General features: G+C 37.6%; 1 protein-coding gene across 1 annotated transcript; it reads left to right on the top strand.

Annotated features, from left to right (window-relative positions):
- The first annotated feature begins 128 nt into the window (after positions 1-128).
- Positions 129-16930, top strand: LOC120630285 (probable peroxisomal acyl-coenzyme A oxidase 1). Its single transcript, XM_039899467.1, has 13 exons — positions 129-314; positions 4160-4319; positions 4946-5108; positions 5532-5655; positions 7383-7627; positions 8261-8421; positions 9240-9402; positions 10269-10459; positions 11261-11410; positions 12187-12292; positions 14199-14351; positions 14994-15110; positions 16707-16930. Exons 1-13 carry the CDS (start codon positions 194-196, stop codon positions 16851-16853), a joined length of 2001 nt encoding a protein of 666 aa, XP_039755401.1. The 5' UTR covers positions 129-193; the 3' UTR covers positions 16854-16930.
- Positions 16931-17516: the final 586 nt, after the last annotated feature.

Below are 17516 nucleotides of genomic sequence, written 5' to 3' on the forward strand. Positions count from 1 at the left end.
TGTAAATAATAAATACAATATAAAATAAAAATCACCTCATGAATATACTTATTGAATAATTAGACTAACACGTTGTAAGTATTCCGAATTATCAATATATTACTTGTATCAATCCGTGCAGTGTACAAGGTTCGTAAATATCGTGTATCAGTAATACGTGTTTTTATTCCGTCCAGTGTACAATAATATCGCTATGAGTAAAAAAATTAATGAAGATTTGTTAAATGAAAGGAAGAAATGCACGTTCGATATGCAAGAATTGACACATGTTATTGATTGTGGAGAACAAAATACTATGAAAAGGAAGTTCATCGGTTTGTTCTTTATTTATTTAATCAAGTATTTATTTCAAAAAACATTTTTGTAAACCATCTTGAAATGCTAATAAAGTAAGTAATTACTAAGTACAAACTTCAAAATTTAAGTATTTATTCTTAAAGACTTGTAGACATTATTGTACTCATATAAATTGATCTTTGAGACCACCAATCCGCACTGGGGATAGAGTGCTCACATTTCGACCAGGCACTCATTTGATCACTTGCAGCGATCAAGTTTTTTTTTAAGTCTCTCATGTATGCATAGTTTGGGCATGATTGTTGTACGTTTGGTGCACCTATCCTTTTCCTTACTAATATTATAAATGCGAAAGTGTTTAAAACTTTGTTTCTTTGTTCTTCCTTTATGCTGCGTCGTAACTAACCAATTAAATTGATTTTATGAATAGAGTTAGTTTGAAGGACGGAGAAATACGTAATAAAGTTCTTTTTATCCCATGAAAACAAAGCGTTCATCCGGGTCGAATTCTGTACATTCAAAATATTTTTTTTGGAGGGCTGACTGTCTGATTGTATTAAGGCCGCACATAAAGCGTAAACTACTACATGAATTTAAATGAAACTTTGCACGATTTGAGTTCCTACTACGAGGTAGGAAGTACATAGGATACATTTTATTCCGAAATTTAGCTCAGTTCCTTTTGGAGAGGGGATAAAAGTGTTTGACTATTTTACACCATAACTCCGTCAAATATGAACTGATTCAAATAACTCTTTTTGTACTAGATAGGTTATACTATAAGTTTAGTTATGCCCAAATTTTGTGAAGATCTGAAGAATAAGTTTAGAGTTATAGGTCAGAACTCCTCAACGGACAAACAAATTCCTCACTTAAGGCTTATATCTATACTGAATACGTTATTGTTGCCATATTTATAAAGACTTCAGTGCTACCGAACCTTTAACCTGTAATCTTTTCTATGCGACATCGTACCGGAACGTCAAATCGCTTGGCAGGGCACTTCTTTGTCTGTAGGACAATCAACTCTAGGAAAACACCGCGTCAAATCTTTCCTCAGTGGCGGAATACATTACTGAAAAACTAACAAACGGTACTCTTATAATATCTGTAGGGATGTTTTTACTTTTAAAAATACTGCGAGTGAAACCGGGGCAATTCTAGTAGATTATAAAATTATAGTCAGTAAAACGTGTTGTTTCCAATATGAAATTCAAATACTTATGAACTGTTTGCGGTCATCTACTGTGACCTTTGGTTAATTTTATTTATGAAGTCATAATATTTTCCGTCCGTCCTTATTAAAAGGTTTTAGGGTTCTGTTTATAGTGATAAAATTGAGCCCTTTTTGTTTAGCTTTATTGTCTTTCTCTCCGTCCTACCGTCCGTATGTCAGGGTCCATATTCATTATATAGGTAATGTTATTTAAAAAAAATATATATTATTTCATAATTACTTAAAGCGCACATAACTCAGAAAAGATAGAGGTGCGTGCTGGGATTCGAACTTGGCCCCCTCTGCTCCTACCTATTGCGCTTTCACCTCTCTCTCTCTCTCCCTCTTTTCGTGCCTCTCCCCTAGTAACTTCCGGCTTCTGGCGACGCGTTATGATATGACGAAATATGACTTGCCTCAACGGTGAAGGAAACGTCGTGAGGAAACCTGCATGCCTGAGAGTTCTACATAATGTTCTGAAAGGTGTGTGGAGTGTACTAATCCCCACTGGCCAGCGTGGTGGACCACGGCCTTAACCCCTTCTCATTGTGTGTGAGGGGGGGGGGGGGGGAGACCCGTAGTTGTTTTTATTGGCAATGGCAGAAGGTGAAAAACCGTCGCCTACGAAAAGAGCAACACCTCCCAGAGAGTGTCGTAAACACTTCATGCAACTCGCTGCCCTGTGTCCATCGACTTGAGGCTTAGGTGTTAAGCCTCATTTGCCTGTAATAACACCAGCCACAACACGCGATATTTCAGATAGAAACACAGCATTGCAAAATTAAAAAAAAATCAAAATTCATTTATTTCAAGTAGGCCTAATATAAGCACTTTTGAAACGTCGAGTATGTCTGTTTGTAGTGACTCTACCACCGGTTCGGAAGGCAGATTCTACCGAGAAGAAGCCGGCAAGAAACTCAGCAGTTGCTCTTTTCCAACATCGTTTTACATTTAACAATCTTTGTTCTATCTTTTGTGAGATGAGCGGCTTGCTTCCAGGCAACCTTTTCATTAAGATATATGTTTGCACCATTACATATATATTTTTTAATGTAGGTACATATTCGTACGCTTGCCTGCAATCTCACCTTGGTAAATGTTTTTTTTTTTTATTAATTTAGTTTTCTTACATTATCTTATTTTATATGCTTATAATTAACAGTTTCGTAAGATACAATTTTTGAAAAAGAAAAGTACAGCCCTGCTTCTGTGATTTGATACATCGGCCAGGCTGTTCTTCCTATAACCATAGATAAACATAAACTATAAAATTTACACACTTATAATAATTATTACTAAAAATGTATAATCTACTAAGTAGTGTTGAATCGCTTGAGGTCACTCAGGATGGAGTTTACCATGTCGGTGTAAGATTGGAAGGCAGATCTTTTTCGCATCAGAGAGCGCAGCTCATAGGGGGACACCCCAAGGTGCCCGCAAAGGAACTCATTTCCGAAGCGGGGACATTCCCGAAATAGATGGTCAACGGTTTGGCTGGTGGAGTTGGTAAATGATGATGACGCCTAAGGTGGACCGCGCTTGTCTAGAAGATGCTTCACTCTTGATTTGAAGGTTCTCATATGGTAGGTACTGGGGAAAATAGAAGCTGGAAGGGCATTCTAGATTCATGCGGTGCGTATCAGAAACGTAGATACAAAGCGCTGCGTACGTGTCCTCGGTATATCAACCACGTAGGGATGCAGATCCTAACAGTGCGTCGCGATTCGATGGTAAAAAGGTGAGGGGGGAACTAGATCAAACAGTTCTTGAGCACGCTTTCTTATACAATGCTGCTTTGCGGTAGAAAAAAGCATGGCTATGCAACTTCACCGGATGAGCTCTGTCACTATTACTATATTGCTATTGAAAGCTTTACTAGTACTTACGTTGAAGCTTTTCCCAGGGACAAATCTATGTGCTTTGAATCCGAAATATACTTATATTGTAGAACCCCAGAAACCTATAAATAATAGTAAACTAATATTATGAAAACTAAAGCTTAGTTTTCATAATATTAATGCTTGCTTTATTCCGCGAAAAGAAACAACTTAACAATCATTCATTGTAAAGTCAACATCTCCTGAGGATGTTCCGGTTTCGGAGCGAAACGTGCGTAATGTACCCTACATTGGCAAAGATCTCTTTTGTGTGGAGTAAATATTTAAGATTGCACTTCTACATAAATGAAGACTCACACACGACCCCAAGCACATACATTTGCACACTTATACACACACGCACACACTTACGCACACTCACACCCACTCACACTCATTCATGCTGTTGTGAATATCGTAACTGATTGTTTTGTATATGTTGTAGTTGCACCTATTGCTTAATTGTCACAGTTTATATTTGTAATCTAGATTTGGCCTTATATTAGTAATAAGATGAACCCTTAACCAAAATAATTTGTAACGCTGTTGAATTACTAATAAATAAATAAATAAGGATTGACTAAATTATAAATTACACCATACAGATTCTCCTGCTTATCGCGGAGTATAGATAATTAGGCTAAATTTTCATAATATAACATGGAATTCCCCAAAGTAACGCATGCTTCTATCCAATATAATAAATTAAGCTTGATGTTAACTGTAGACGATTCACGATACATCGATTACGAAAACGTTTTGTTTCTAGATGATTATATTTTGAATATAAAAGAGCTGTGGGATGATGTACCCGAAGAGTACTTGAGCCACAAAGAACGATATGAGAATGCAATAAGAAAAGCCTTCATAATCTTACGTTGTTTACGTGAGTTTAATTCGAGCAGCATGCAAGTCTCCGAGCACAGAACGTATGTAGTTAGTGTATTGGAATTAAAAAAAAACCTACATGGTGCAATACGTTTTTTTTTTCATATATTTTATATATGAAATAAATTTATTTGATTATCTCTAAAAGATAATTTTTATTAATACATAACTATAACCTAAAATAAACTATTTAAAAACTAAATAAAATCTAAAACGTCCTCGAAACCACCGCAGCGAGGCACAGTTCCTAAGATGCTGGCAGCATTTCCCCTCTGGATGGCCAAACTAATTCGTTGAATTAAATAGATATATATTTGATATATAAAATTAAATAATTACAATCTGACGATTAACAATAACTTTTGACATGCCTAACTCCAATATCTGACTGACATTTTAATTTTAATTTAATTTAAAAATTCTATTTTGTAACATGTTATTATTTAATATTATATTATTGCAATCTTTTAGTGTATCAATGAATAAAGAAAAATAAGTAATTATGGTTGTAACTCCCTGACAGGGTCTCATGTACCTACATAATATCAAACTATATGAAATAAACTAAAAATGATTGAAATAAATTTATCACGGTGATAGCTGTTTTCCATCTGGTATTCTGGAGACGGGCATTGGAACTGCTAGGTCATGCTGATTTATTTTACAGCCCTACGAACATTTACTCTATTCAAGACGGAATCTTTCGTAATGTCAACCCGCTTCTTATACATGTCGGGCTGTTTTGGTCTGCCATTGCCGCTCAGGCCTCCGCAGATCAGCAGGCCGAGTGGCTTAAGGCAGATTCCAAGATGATTGGCACTTATGCTCAGGTATTATATTGTTTGGTTTGTCTGGTGGGACAAGGCTTAGGCCTTGGCTAGCTACCACCCTACCGACAAAGACGTGCCGCTAAGCGATTTAGTGTTCCGGTGCGATGTCGCGTAGAAACCGATTAGGGATATAATATAACCGATTAGCGATTAGGGATATAGATATGACTACCATACTCCCTAACAGGTTAGCCCGCTACCATCTAAGAGTGCATCATCACTTACCAGTTACCACCAGCCTCCAGGTGAGATTGCAGTCAAGGGTTAACTTGTAGTGGAATAAAAAGTTGTTTTTGATGCCTCAATATTAGTATTGTACACGGTTTCTGTATGTTCTTAACTCTGTGACTAAGATTAAAAAAGAAATAGGTGCTAGTGTTATAAATTGGTTAATGTATTCTTCATACTGTTTTTATCTTTTAGACAGAGCTGGGACATGGATCACATCTTAGAGGCATAGAAACAACCGCAACGTTCGACCCAGAAACTGACGAGTTCGTACTAAACACTCCTAAATTGACTTCTTACAAATGGTGGCCAGGCGGTTGTAAGTACGACGTACAATATTTTTTAGTTTTTTTGAAGTTATAGTTCTTTTGGCACGTTGGGGAAAAATTATGAGAGTAAATTTTTACGACGCGCGGCGCGCGTACTAAAAAAATATAAAGAATGGAAGGCCAAGGTATTCAGATATTCACTTCAATACCAACAATGTTCAGGATGGCACTTAGATTTTTCATTAATTAACAGTATTATTGAAGCTAAATACCTAGTTTCTCATATTAAAGTATTCATTTTATAAAAGACATCATTAAAGCCCACCAACCTGCTTTAGAGCAGTGTTATGGGTCTGTACTCTATAAACCTGACTTCCCAAGGAGTGAAATAAAACAACTAGACTGACTCTAATACTGTATATTAGGCTTCTCTATAATTGATATTACTTGTTACCTTCAAATGACTCTACTACCAGTTCGGAATGCTGTCTTCGGCAGAGAAGACCACTGGCAAGAAACTCTACCGTTGCTCTTTTATTCAATCAATTAAAACAACTTATAAACACAATTACAACATTGTCATATGTAATAACGCTAGGCCCTTTGATACAAGACATATAAGACAGGTCGAACATAACTACTATTATCACTTATAACATCAGGACTTTTGGAACAAGTTGTTTGTATAGAGCAACCTCTGCTACATAAACTGTCGGTATAAAGTTATGCTAGGGCTCCATATATGATACCTAAATAAACCAAAAGATGATATATACTTATCTGATGCAACATCAGGTACAACCATAGTACCAACAACTTTTAACAACTTATCTCAACACCATCACCAGTATATACGACTCTTGTTTTGCCACAACAATATTTCGTTAAGTATGTCGTTTCCATTATAAATCATCTATTCCCAATTTGTAACGTTCTATCCACAATACTTTACTTAATCTTCTATTCTCAATTCATTAATTTAAATCCGTCCTCACTTTTCTTTGCCGCCAATCTATCTTGTCAAACTCGCGTCTCCCGCCATAGATCCTATACTTTTATTTGACAGTCTACTAAAGGCCATTATTCTATTTTCAATACACTATCAATGAGTATACAAACTATGATTTGTTGATATATTTAATATAATCATCGGGTTTATCATAGATAAAGTGCTATAATTCCCTATTTCCTAACACGCGCGTGTACGTAAGTACACACGTTTTTTTAGTTTTTTATTCTATTGTACTGTAGAGTAATTATAGTATACGGATAGTTCTATGATGTTAGTATAGTATACAGAGGACCGACAAAGCTGTCTATACAGATTAATAGTGCGGTGAGTGCATGGTGAGTAAAGGAGCGTTACTGACCACAGTACAAGTAAGGGTGCATAACCATTATACACCGTCACGACGCTGTCTTAATGCCGTCGGTATTTACCACAAGGTCGAAATACGGTATCTCTTCTTTCGATATTACTATATTTTTATTTCATTGTTGTTTTGCTTCAATTACTCAAAAGGGTAGGTAACGTAATAAGTTTGGCCAACAGCCGTTGCAGCGGGTACAAGTTATATGAGTGAGTTTACCAGGCATGCATGGGCATAGAGCATTCAAAAAAAAGTCGCCAAATGCGATGAACACGTTTATTACAGTCTACTTTTGTATATGATTTCTGTAGGGATTTTTTAAATTTCAATGTCTAGCGGCGTTCAGTGACGTTCAGGCGTTTGATGTCGTTTGTTTAGTTTTATTGTATAGTTTTTTTTATTTTCAGTGGGCAAAACTGCAAATTCTTGCTTGGTGATGGCTCAGCTATGTATAAATGGAACATGCCATGGTTTACATATATTCCTAGTGCAGATAAGAGACTATGACACTCACGAACCATTGCCTGGTATCAAAGTTGGTGAAATTGGACCCAAAATGGGTTTTAATACTGCCGATAATGGATTCCTTGGCTTCGACAATTGTAGAATACCAAGGAGCAATATGTTGATGAAAAATGTACAGGTTCTGAGAGTAAGTAATAAGTATATAGTTCTTATTTTTAACTGAGACTTATAAAAGTAGCTGAGTCAGCCAACTTTATTGACATTTCTGGGCACAATGTATCATATTTAGCCTTTTACGGTAGCAAAATGGTATTGTGTTTCTTTGTCACAAAATGTCTCTAGTATCAGCCCAAACTTTGGCGTTGTCAACCCACGCGCCTTCATCATGTTTAGCAGTTGGTCGAGGTCGTTATCACAAATTTTCATAATCAATTACGTCCTCACCATGTTTGAAGAGTGCACTTGTAGAACATTAGTGGCCCGAGGATGGTGCATGTAAGTAGATGGTTCTTAATTTGATGCGTCTTTATTTACGGCAGTACTGTGCGGTTTCATAGAGTTGTAAGCTGTATCTACTGTAAGATTAGTAGCTGCTGCGTGTCTATACGCTGTAAATCATCTCCATCGAGATGGTTTTGAGAAGATAATACTCTGAAGATTTCATTTATAAAGATAGAAAACGGTTTAAGGGATAGTACACCGCCTTGAGACACGCCAGCAGAAAGATCAGCCCAGATCCATCTTTACATATTATATATATTTACTAAGAGAAAGGAGACCTTTGCCTAGGGACATTACTTATATAAATTTATGATTTTAGGATGGCACGTACGTAAAACCGAAGCACAACAAGCTCGCGTATGGCTCAATGGTGTTAACTCGAGTGATGCTAATAACAGACCTGGCGAACCAACTGTCCAGAGCCGCAACCATAGCTGTCCGCTACTCCGCTGTTAGACATCAGTCACAGATCAAATCCGAGTACGTACTTCGAAGATTAAAGAATACCTCTAATTACTCTAAGGCAAATGAACTATGCATTTAGGACTTTAAGATATGGTCACTATTTTAAAGTTCAGAGTCACTCAATGCGCGATGAAAAATACTATGCTCGGAAGTAGGAGTATTGCTTCAAAATCAAATTAGAAATTAGGTAGTCTATAGATGTACCAGAGTTATCAAGAAAGCGAAGCTACAGAAGCAATGTGAAGGTCAAATAGGTCTGGAGACCTATGGACGTTAGGATGCCGAAGTTTTGGTATAGCCACACAAACCGTAGAGCGCAATATTGGTCGACTTCCTACTAGGTATACTTACACTGGCCATCGAATTTTTCACAGGGACTAGCAGCGACACACCATAGCCTTTGGAAATCAAGACGAAGATTTAGGAGTGGATACCCGTCGGTTGATATGATCATAATGATGTCTATTTAGAATTAGAAAACTACATCGATCCGATGTCGGTCGAACCGACCCACCAACCACTCGTCTAATCTAATCTAACGTTTTTAAATTAAAAATTACACACATCTCTCTGCATTATTGTTTTATCTTTTTTTTTTTTAAATTCTCTCAATTTTTCGCTGTTTGTAAATACTTACCAGCAAATAAAAAACATACCTTCGCATTTATACAACCAGTTTGGGTTTTCAAAATTAATTATTTCGAAAGGTTAAGGAAATGTGATAAAACCTCGCATCTGCAGCGTTAGAATTCTCATTATTGGTAATTTACGCCCATCGATCACTAATAAAATGATTTTTATTAGTTTACGCCATTGATTTTCAATATTTGCAGCGAGCCTGAATGCCAAATATTGGACTATGTGAGCCAACAGCACAAGTTGTTCATATGCCTCGCCTCGAGTCACGCGTTCAGGGTGGTGGGACTATGGATGTGGAACACTCACAGGATGGTCACTGCTGATATCCACCAGGGAAATATGGAGCAACTTCCTGAGGCAAGTTTTGTATTCTACAGACATTGAATAGAAGCAGGCGTAACTTTGCGGAATTTCATGTCATACTAATATATACTAACTGATAATACTAATCTAATTTTAAGCATCATTTGCAATAGTCCGCGAAAAGCAGGAAAATCTGCAGGGTGTTATTTACAATTTCAATCTTTCGAGAACAGATCAAAGTGATCTTCCACTGTACCTACTCTCTACGCAGGTTTCGCTCCGACACAGGAAATATTGACTTTGCAAAGTATTACTTAACACTGATGTAAACCGTACAGATTTTCCTGTGTTTTCCCGGATTATGGCAGATTGAGACTAATATTCATCGTGTTTAACAAACGGGCCTTTTACATCGTTATCGCTTTTGACAATATATTAGCAAGGCGGCTTTCTGTCACCAAGTACATCCTGTTCAGATTATTTATTACTAATTGGAAAATTAGAAGCAGCGATAGTCTAATGTTTAGGACTTCAGCTTTCCATTCGGACGGTAGCCGAGGTCACTAGGTATCCCACTTGATTATTTGTTCTACTAAGTAGATGCTTCAGTTCGCTCTCAGAGCAGACTGACTGAGTATCGACGTACGCCCCCTTTTATACCACTTATCTGAGGCCTAGAACCTCGTATACACAGAAATTAAACCTAAGGAAGGAAGAAAGGATAAAGAAACATTTTGTTTTATGAGTATTCTAGTAATTACTTTCTTGTTTCGTAGGTATTAGGTTGGTAAATAAACGTTGCGTTTTCACGCGCGATTATGAATTTTAAGTAACTAGGTTCTTTGTAACATTATACATAAGTAGGTACGTGTCGAATTGATAACCGCTTTTTCTGTTACAAAATTGTAATATTTCATCAGCTCCATTCCCTCGCTTGCTGTTTGAAAGCCGTCTGTAGTCGAGATGCTACGAGTTTGGTTGAGCAATGCAGGCTGGCTTGTGGCGGCCACGGGTACCTGCTGTCCTCCAACCTGCCGCAGATCTACAACTACACCGCTGCTGCCATCACCTACGAGGGAGAGTATACGGTGCTGATGCTGCAGACAGCAAGGTACGATAAAATACATATCTCTGGAATAACATGTTGGATTTTAAAAGCCCAATTCTTGATGAAGGTAATAGGCTATTTAGCATCACGGCATGACCTTTAGAAACAAAGCAACCGTAATAAGTGCTCTTCATCGTCAACACCTTACCGGCCAAAACAGGGCAGGGCAGTGCCAACGTCTCCTGTCAGAATGAGAAGGCTTAGGCTAACCCACGCCCAGACGCTGGCCTAGTTCGGATTGGTAGACTTAACGCGCATTTGAGAACATTGCGTATAACTCTCAGGAATACAGGGTTAAAGCTAGCGTCTCAAATAACTGTTTACAGTCCTATACTTCGTTACCCAGCATTGCTCAAAACCATCAGTCCTTTGTATATGTATATCATCATTCATCCCATTAGCGGTCAAATTCAGGGCACAGGTTTTCTGTCAGAATGAGAAGGGCTAGGCATATTAGGCTATTAGGCCCTTGACTACCACCCTTGCTAGACTTGACACGCGTGAGTAAGTTATAGTTCTCCAAGGCAAGAAGAAGGCAAGGCAAGGCAGCCAGGCTTTCCTTCCTCACGATCTTTGCCTTCACCATTAAAGCAAGTGACATCCTATTGCTGAAATTAAAAACGCACGTAAATCCAAAACGCAAACTCAGTTCCCCCAAAGGGAGACCGAATTGTGAGCAACTAGGCTATCACCGCTTTGGAAAACACTATCCAGATGTTGCGGATTTCCTTGTAAGTATGTTTGTACAATAAATTGGCATCATTATTATAATAAAAACTCAAATATATCGTGCAATGCTTCCAGGTATCTAATGAAGTCTTGGAAAAACGCATTGGAGCACGAACCTTTGCCAGCGAATGTTGCGTTCTTAGGTGCCTACATTAAGAGAAATTATGAACAGTGGCAAAGCTCACCGGAAGGTATCATCAATGGCTTCAAAGACATTGCTGCGGGGTATAAACTATTATATTATTTTAATTTTTCATCATCATCATCATATCAATCCATTACCGGCCGTAGTCAACAACGCTGGCCCAGTGCGGGTTGGTGGTCTCCACACACCCTTGAGAACATTATGGAAAACTCCCAGGCATGCAGATTTCCTCACGAGGTTTTCGTTCACCGTTGAAGTCAGTAATATTTTTATTGCATAAAAACGCAAAAATAGATGTTCTGAAAAGACATAACGCTCTCTCAAGTTGGGTAAACCTTGCTCATATAAGAACAGAATGGAGATGCTTTGTGCAACGCTGCACTGATGAATTTGGAAATCGAAGGAGAAGTGAACTCGATTTTAAACGCGACCATCTTAAAATAAAACCACACTCCAACATAATGTATAATTATGTGGATGGTACTTTAATATGTCCTCACTGCGCTCGATCTTTCAGTGAAAATATAGGGTACATCAGTCATATTAGATCACACGAGCGAAGCCCTTTTAACAATGCAACCGGTGTGCACTTACCGTAGCCGCAACGGCTAGGTGTTTATTATACCGAAAAAAGTTTCACACAATGAAACTCGTTTTGAAATTTCGATTCTCCATTTTGACACATATACTTACACTTTTTCTTTTCTTTTTTTAAAGTAAAACGAGCATCATCTCTGACCATTACGAAGTCTGGTTTTTGTTACCAAAGTGGTGCTAAACTTAACACCATTTTGGTAACAAAAACCTGAAGAAGAAAAGCAATCAAATATTTATTCACGTGTTTTAACTTTTACAGGAAAATCAAAACCTCGTACGATACGCTTCAGCGTCATCTTAGAAATGGTCTCGATCCTGAGGAAGCTTGGAACTTGTCCTCTATTCAGTTGACCGACGCTAGTGAGGTTGGGGCCAATACAATTTTATAGTAGTAGTAGTATTGATCTAGGATGATCTTGTAATCTTCGAGTGCAATATGTAATTAACCTCAGCCTTTTGGCGTGCATAGAGGGTATCCACAGGGTATGAAATGAAGAAAATCTCCAGTACGAGTTGTAAAAAACTTAAGGATAGGCATTGTAAGAGTTGTAAAAAGCCTACCCTTAAGTATTTTTAACTCGTACTCGAGATTTTCTTTATTCTATATCATCTGCACTCCCTGTGCATACCCTCTATGCACGTCACTACCTTAACCTTCCACATCCCACTTCTGACACCAATATACTAGAGCAGTAAGTTCGGTGTTTATAAAAAAAAGACCAACTATTCTTAACACCAATTTATTTATTTGGAACGTGTAACGGAATTAAAAAAAACTGTTAAAATGATGAAAAATACTGAAATATACCTTTGGGCCCATAGGTATATTTCACAAGGAATTATCCTGTAAAAATATTAAATAAAAATAAACATATATATGTTTCCATACAAACTAATTGGACGCATTCTAAGTGTTTACTTATGACAACCATATTGAAGATAAAAGACGCTACGCGACGTTTATCTAATAATGTGACAGGAGTCACATGCTTTTGCATGTGATGAGGGCTGTATCTGATTTCTTTCAGTTTATACTATTACAAAGGTTTACTCAAAAACTCAGAGACAGTAAATAATGTACCTCTAAAGCTTCTGAAGTGTTATTTCGGATTTCATTTACGCGTAGTATATAATTTATAAACTTTTTAATATCCATATGAACTATTTACTTGGGTTGTACTTGTTGCGGAGCCCAAAAGAAGGGTTTATTCGAGCCGCAGTTATTTTATCTCGCTGCTAAAAGCCAACCGGCTGGCTGAAACCAGGTTTATAGGTCGCTATTGCTATTTGATAATTTAATATTTATATGAATTCGGAAATACGACAGCAATATGCAGCCAGTAGCTTGGGTTGTAACAGCACTAAATTATAACTATCACCTATGGAAAAATAAGTCAGAAATACGCATTATAAGTGCATATTAAAAGCCAATTTTCATAAAGTTACACAACAGAAAAGATCACAAAAGTGTTTAGTCACATCATAACAGTTTTTACAGAATATATTATAATTTTAGCATAATTACAGTATTATTAGTATTAGTGTATTTTTTTAAATTACTATTTTTACATGCCACTACAAGTTAGCCTTTGAGTGCAATCTCACCTGGTGAAAATTTATGACGCAGTCTAAGATGGTAGCGGGCTAACCTGTAAGCGATATGGCAGTTATATTAAGCCCAAAATCCTAATCGTTAACTACACGGTATCCGTCAGAACTAAGTAGCTTGGTGGCATGACTTTGGTGGCATGGTGGTAACTATCTATCTATCTTGTAATGAGGCTCGCTTCAGCGGATGCACTTCGACCCTCCAGGATCTTTTGTGCTCGCCCCGTCCTTTTATCCCCTCACCCTAAATAGCTTCAAATATCCACTCTAAGAGTTTGATTGAAGCTTTTAGGTTGGAGGCACAGTAATCCTCTGGTTGTGGATAGGCCACTCCCAAGAGGTCCAACCGCTTTCTAGCCAATCCGTCGCATTCACAAAGCAAATTCTCCATGGACTCGACGTCCTCGTTGCAGGCCCTACATGTAGGGTCGGTAACTAGCTACGGCCAACTGTCGAAATTATAATTTTTTTACTTATAAGGCCACAGCGATCACCAAAGCGATCGTTAGAATATAAGTAGAAATCTTTACGTATACTAAAATATTATACGTAAAAAATATGATTGTGGAATGTTGTAGAAAGTGCTGACTGTTTTTCCATACCGAACTGCTAGGCTGATATGTAGTGGTATCTAAGAACATAAACATTTTTTTTTTATTTCAGGTCTATACTCGATCACTATTATGTGAGTTATTTTGGAGGGACACCAAACAAACTTGTAATACCGTGTCCATTAATTTAGCTGTAGTATTGGAACAGCTAGGTGAATTGTATCTGGTGTATTGGGCTTTAGAGAAACATGGCGATTTGTTACTGGTAAGCGTTTTAACTTTGTTACCTCCGAAAATGTTGCATACCTAATGCTTATTTATTTAAGAGTATTGCTGTGAAGCGGTGATAGCCGGCGGGCCAGTGCCGGAGTAAGCAAGCGCGGGGCCCGTAGCAAATTCTTTCAAAGAACCCTTGATCTGCTATGGGTCTATATCTGTGCTTATGTGTATTTGTCTTTGTGTGTGTGTGTGTGTATGTATGTATCCCTCTTATAACTTTTGAACGGCTTGACCGATTGCAATGAACTAAACGGGGTTCCGAAGTTCCACCAAACTTAGATTTCCTGAAAATTTGAACAAGTTTGATTTTTGTTGTTGTTCTCAAAGGTGTGTGGAGTACACCAATCCGCACTGGGCCAACGTCTTCGGCCTTAAACCTTTCTCATTGTGCCCTGCCCTGTAGTGAACATGAAAGTTTTTCAGTGTTTGGGTGTTTATCTGTACATTATAAGTATTTATGTATGTAAAAATATTCATCAGCTATCTTAGTACCCATTACACAAGCCACGCTTACTTTGGGGCTAGATGGCGATGTGTGTATTGTCGTAGTATTATTGTTATGAACCGCAGACTTCAACAAATATGTACTTGAATTATACACGTATGGTATTCCATTATAATTTTTCAGTATTCCACAATATCAAGAAACGATATAGAACTACTTCAGTCGCGATATGGAGAATTGCTTGCGTTGATCAGGCCAAATGCAGTCGGGCTTGTGGACGCGTTTGATATCAGAGATGAGGTAATGACGACAGAGGTTTAGTATAGAATTAAAATCTAAACTAGCTGCGCCCCGCGGTTTTCCCTGCGATGAACAATTCGATATATATTATTAGTAGGAAGTAGGATGCGAAAATTGGCCCAAATTGACTTGCAGTTTGGAGTCCCTGAGACACCGAAGAGATGTTAGCTCCCTTTGTGTGTTCTATCGACTCTATAATGGAGAGTGTTCTGTAGAGTTGTTTGCAATGATACCTCCTTCCCTGTTCTCTGACCGCACCTCACGCCGTAGAAATAAATTCCACCCTCTTCATCTGGATGCCTGGTATTCTTCTACTATTCGAAATACCAGATCATTTCTGCCGCGCACCCTCAAATTGTAGAACAATCTCCCATCCGATGTGTTTCCTTAAAAATACAATCTAGGGTTACTCAAGGGGCGGATAAATAAATTCCTTAAAAGCCGGCAACGCATCGGTGTTGCAGATGTTTATGGGCGGCGGTGATCACTTAACATCAGGTGACCCACTTGCTCGTTTGCAAGTTATAAATATAAAAAAAAAGTGTGTTTGTTTGTGTGCCCTTCCTGTTCGCCCTAGCTAACCAACACGACAATTAGATTTTTGACATAATTGAATTGTTATAGTGGGCTATACCACCCGTATGAACCCTGCAGAAGGTCGTTCACCCCTAGATTTATTACATTTTAATTTAGGTATATTATCTTCATTAGTAGCAAGTGCATACAATTGATTTCAAAATTTAACAATGATATCTTTGTCCATTTATTTATCTACCATCCATAGTCCATGCATTCCCTTTAGCTCTCGGATAACACTTTTATCAGTGTTTGATCCTTTCCAATCCTATTAGGTATATGAATAGATGCTAATATTACGTCATCTTAATAATCGTCGAAGATTGCAATTGCGATTATATATTTCACCGATAACGATGTTTTGGAGTTTAACAAACTTATAAACCAAAATGAAACCATAGCCAATCGATCGATTAGCTGTAAAAATAGATCCTTTTCAATCTTATTAGGTGTATGAAAAGACGTCTTCTTAAAAAATCGTCGTAGATTGAAATAGCGATTTTAAATTTCACCAATAAGGATGTTTTTGGAGTTTAACAATAAGCTAAGGAGCCCATACAGTTATCTCGTTTCTCTTAATCATCCGATACGTAATTATTATTCTTTAAATATGTATGTTGATTTGTATATTATAGATATATTTCGGAGAGTGTGCTCAAGAACTGTTGGATCTAGTTCCCTTACGTTTATACCATCGAACCCTGAGGCATCGTACGAATCTGCATCCCTACGTGGTTTATATACCGCGGACGCGTACGAAGCGCTTCGCATATTCGTTTCTGATTCGCACCGCTAGGATCTGGAATGCTTTCCAGCGTCCATTTTCCCCAGTACCTACAATACCAGTACCTTCAAATCAATAGTGAATAGGCATCTTCTAGGCAAGCGCGCTCTACCTTAGGCTGCTTCATCACTTACCATTGCAGTAAAGCGACGGTGTATAAAAATTAAAAAAAAAAATAGTTTTAGTAAAATATTTTTATGGCGTTTATTGTTTAATTTTTTTTCTTGTGATTACAGGTTTTATCATCAACACTGGGTGCTTACGACGGCAGGGTGTATGAACGAATGATGGAGGAAGCCTCCAAGAGTCCGCTTAATGCTGAAGTTGTGAACGAGAGTTTCCGAAAATACATACGGCCTGTGCTATTAAAAAATAAAATGTAATAATTTCTTACCCACTACGGAACGGATCAAATTGTACTAAACACATAAAATGCTGTCCAAAACTAAATAAAAACAAAAAAATTTAAAAAAATGTTTAAATGTCTGTTTTATTTTATTCTTTACCTGAACGTTCTTATTGGATGTAAAGTTACGGTTGAAGCGTTACGACATCAACTCTTAAGCACATTAAAGTGGTGGTAATAGCCCAGTGGTTAGGACTTCGGTTTCACTTTCCTGGAGCCGAATTCGAATTCCAGCACGCACCTTTTACTTTTCTAAGTTTTAAGCAATTTAAATATAACTTGCTTCAACGGAGAATATTCCAAGGCAACCTGTATGTCTGTGAGTTCTCTAATATGTTCTCAAAGGCGTGTGGAGTCCACCAATCTGCACCGGACCAGCATGGTGGACTACAGCCTACACCCCTTTCATTGTAGGCGGCCCGTGCACCGTGGTGGGCCGGTAATGGGTTGACATTATGATGATGATGACTTATTTATTATGTATGTAACACATTATAGACACATGTTTTATTGCACGGATGCTAATAAATGCAAGAACCATCAAGGTTACCTTGTCGACTATAACTAAATAAACAAGTGGGTACTCAATCAGTTTTTAGGGTTACGTACCAAAATAAAAAATGAATAATAAATAAATAAA

This window comes from Pararge aegeria, chromosome 2 (assembly GCF_905163445.1).
Source record: "Pararge aegeria chromosome 2, ilParAegt1.1, whole genome shotgun sequence".
Lineage (NCBI taxonomy): Eukaryota > Metazoa > Arthropoda > Insecta > Lepidoptera > Nymphalidae > Pararge > Pararge aegeria.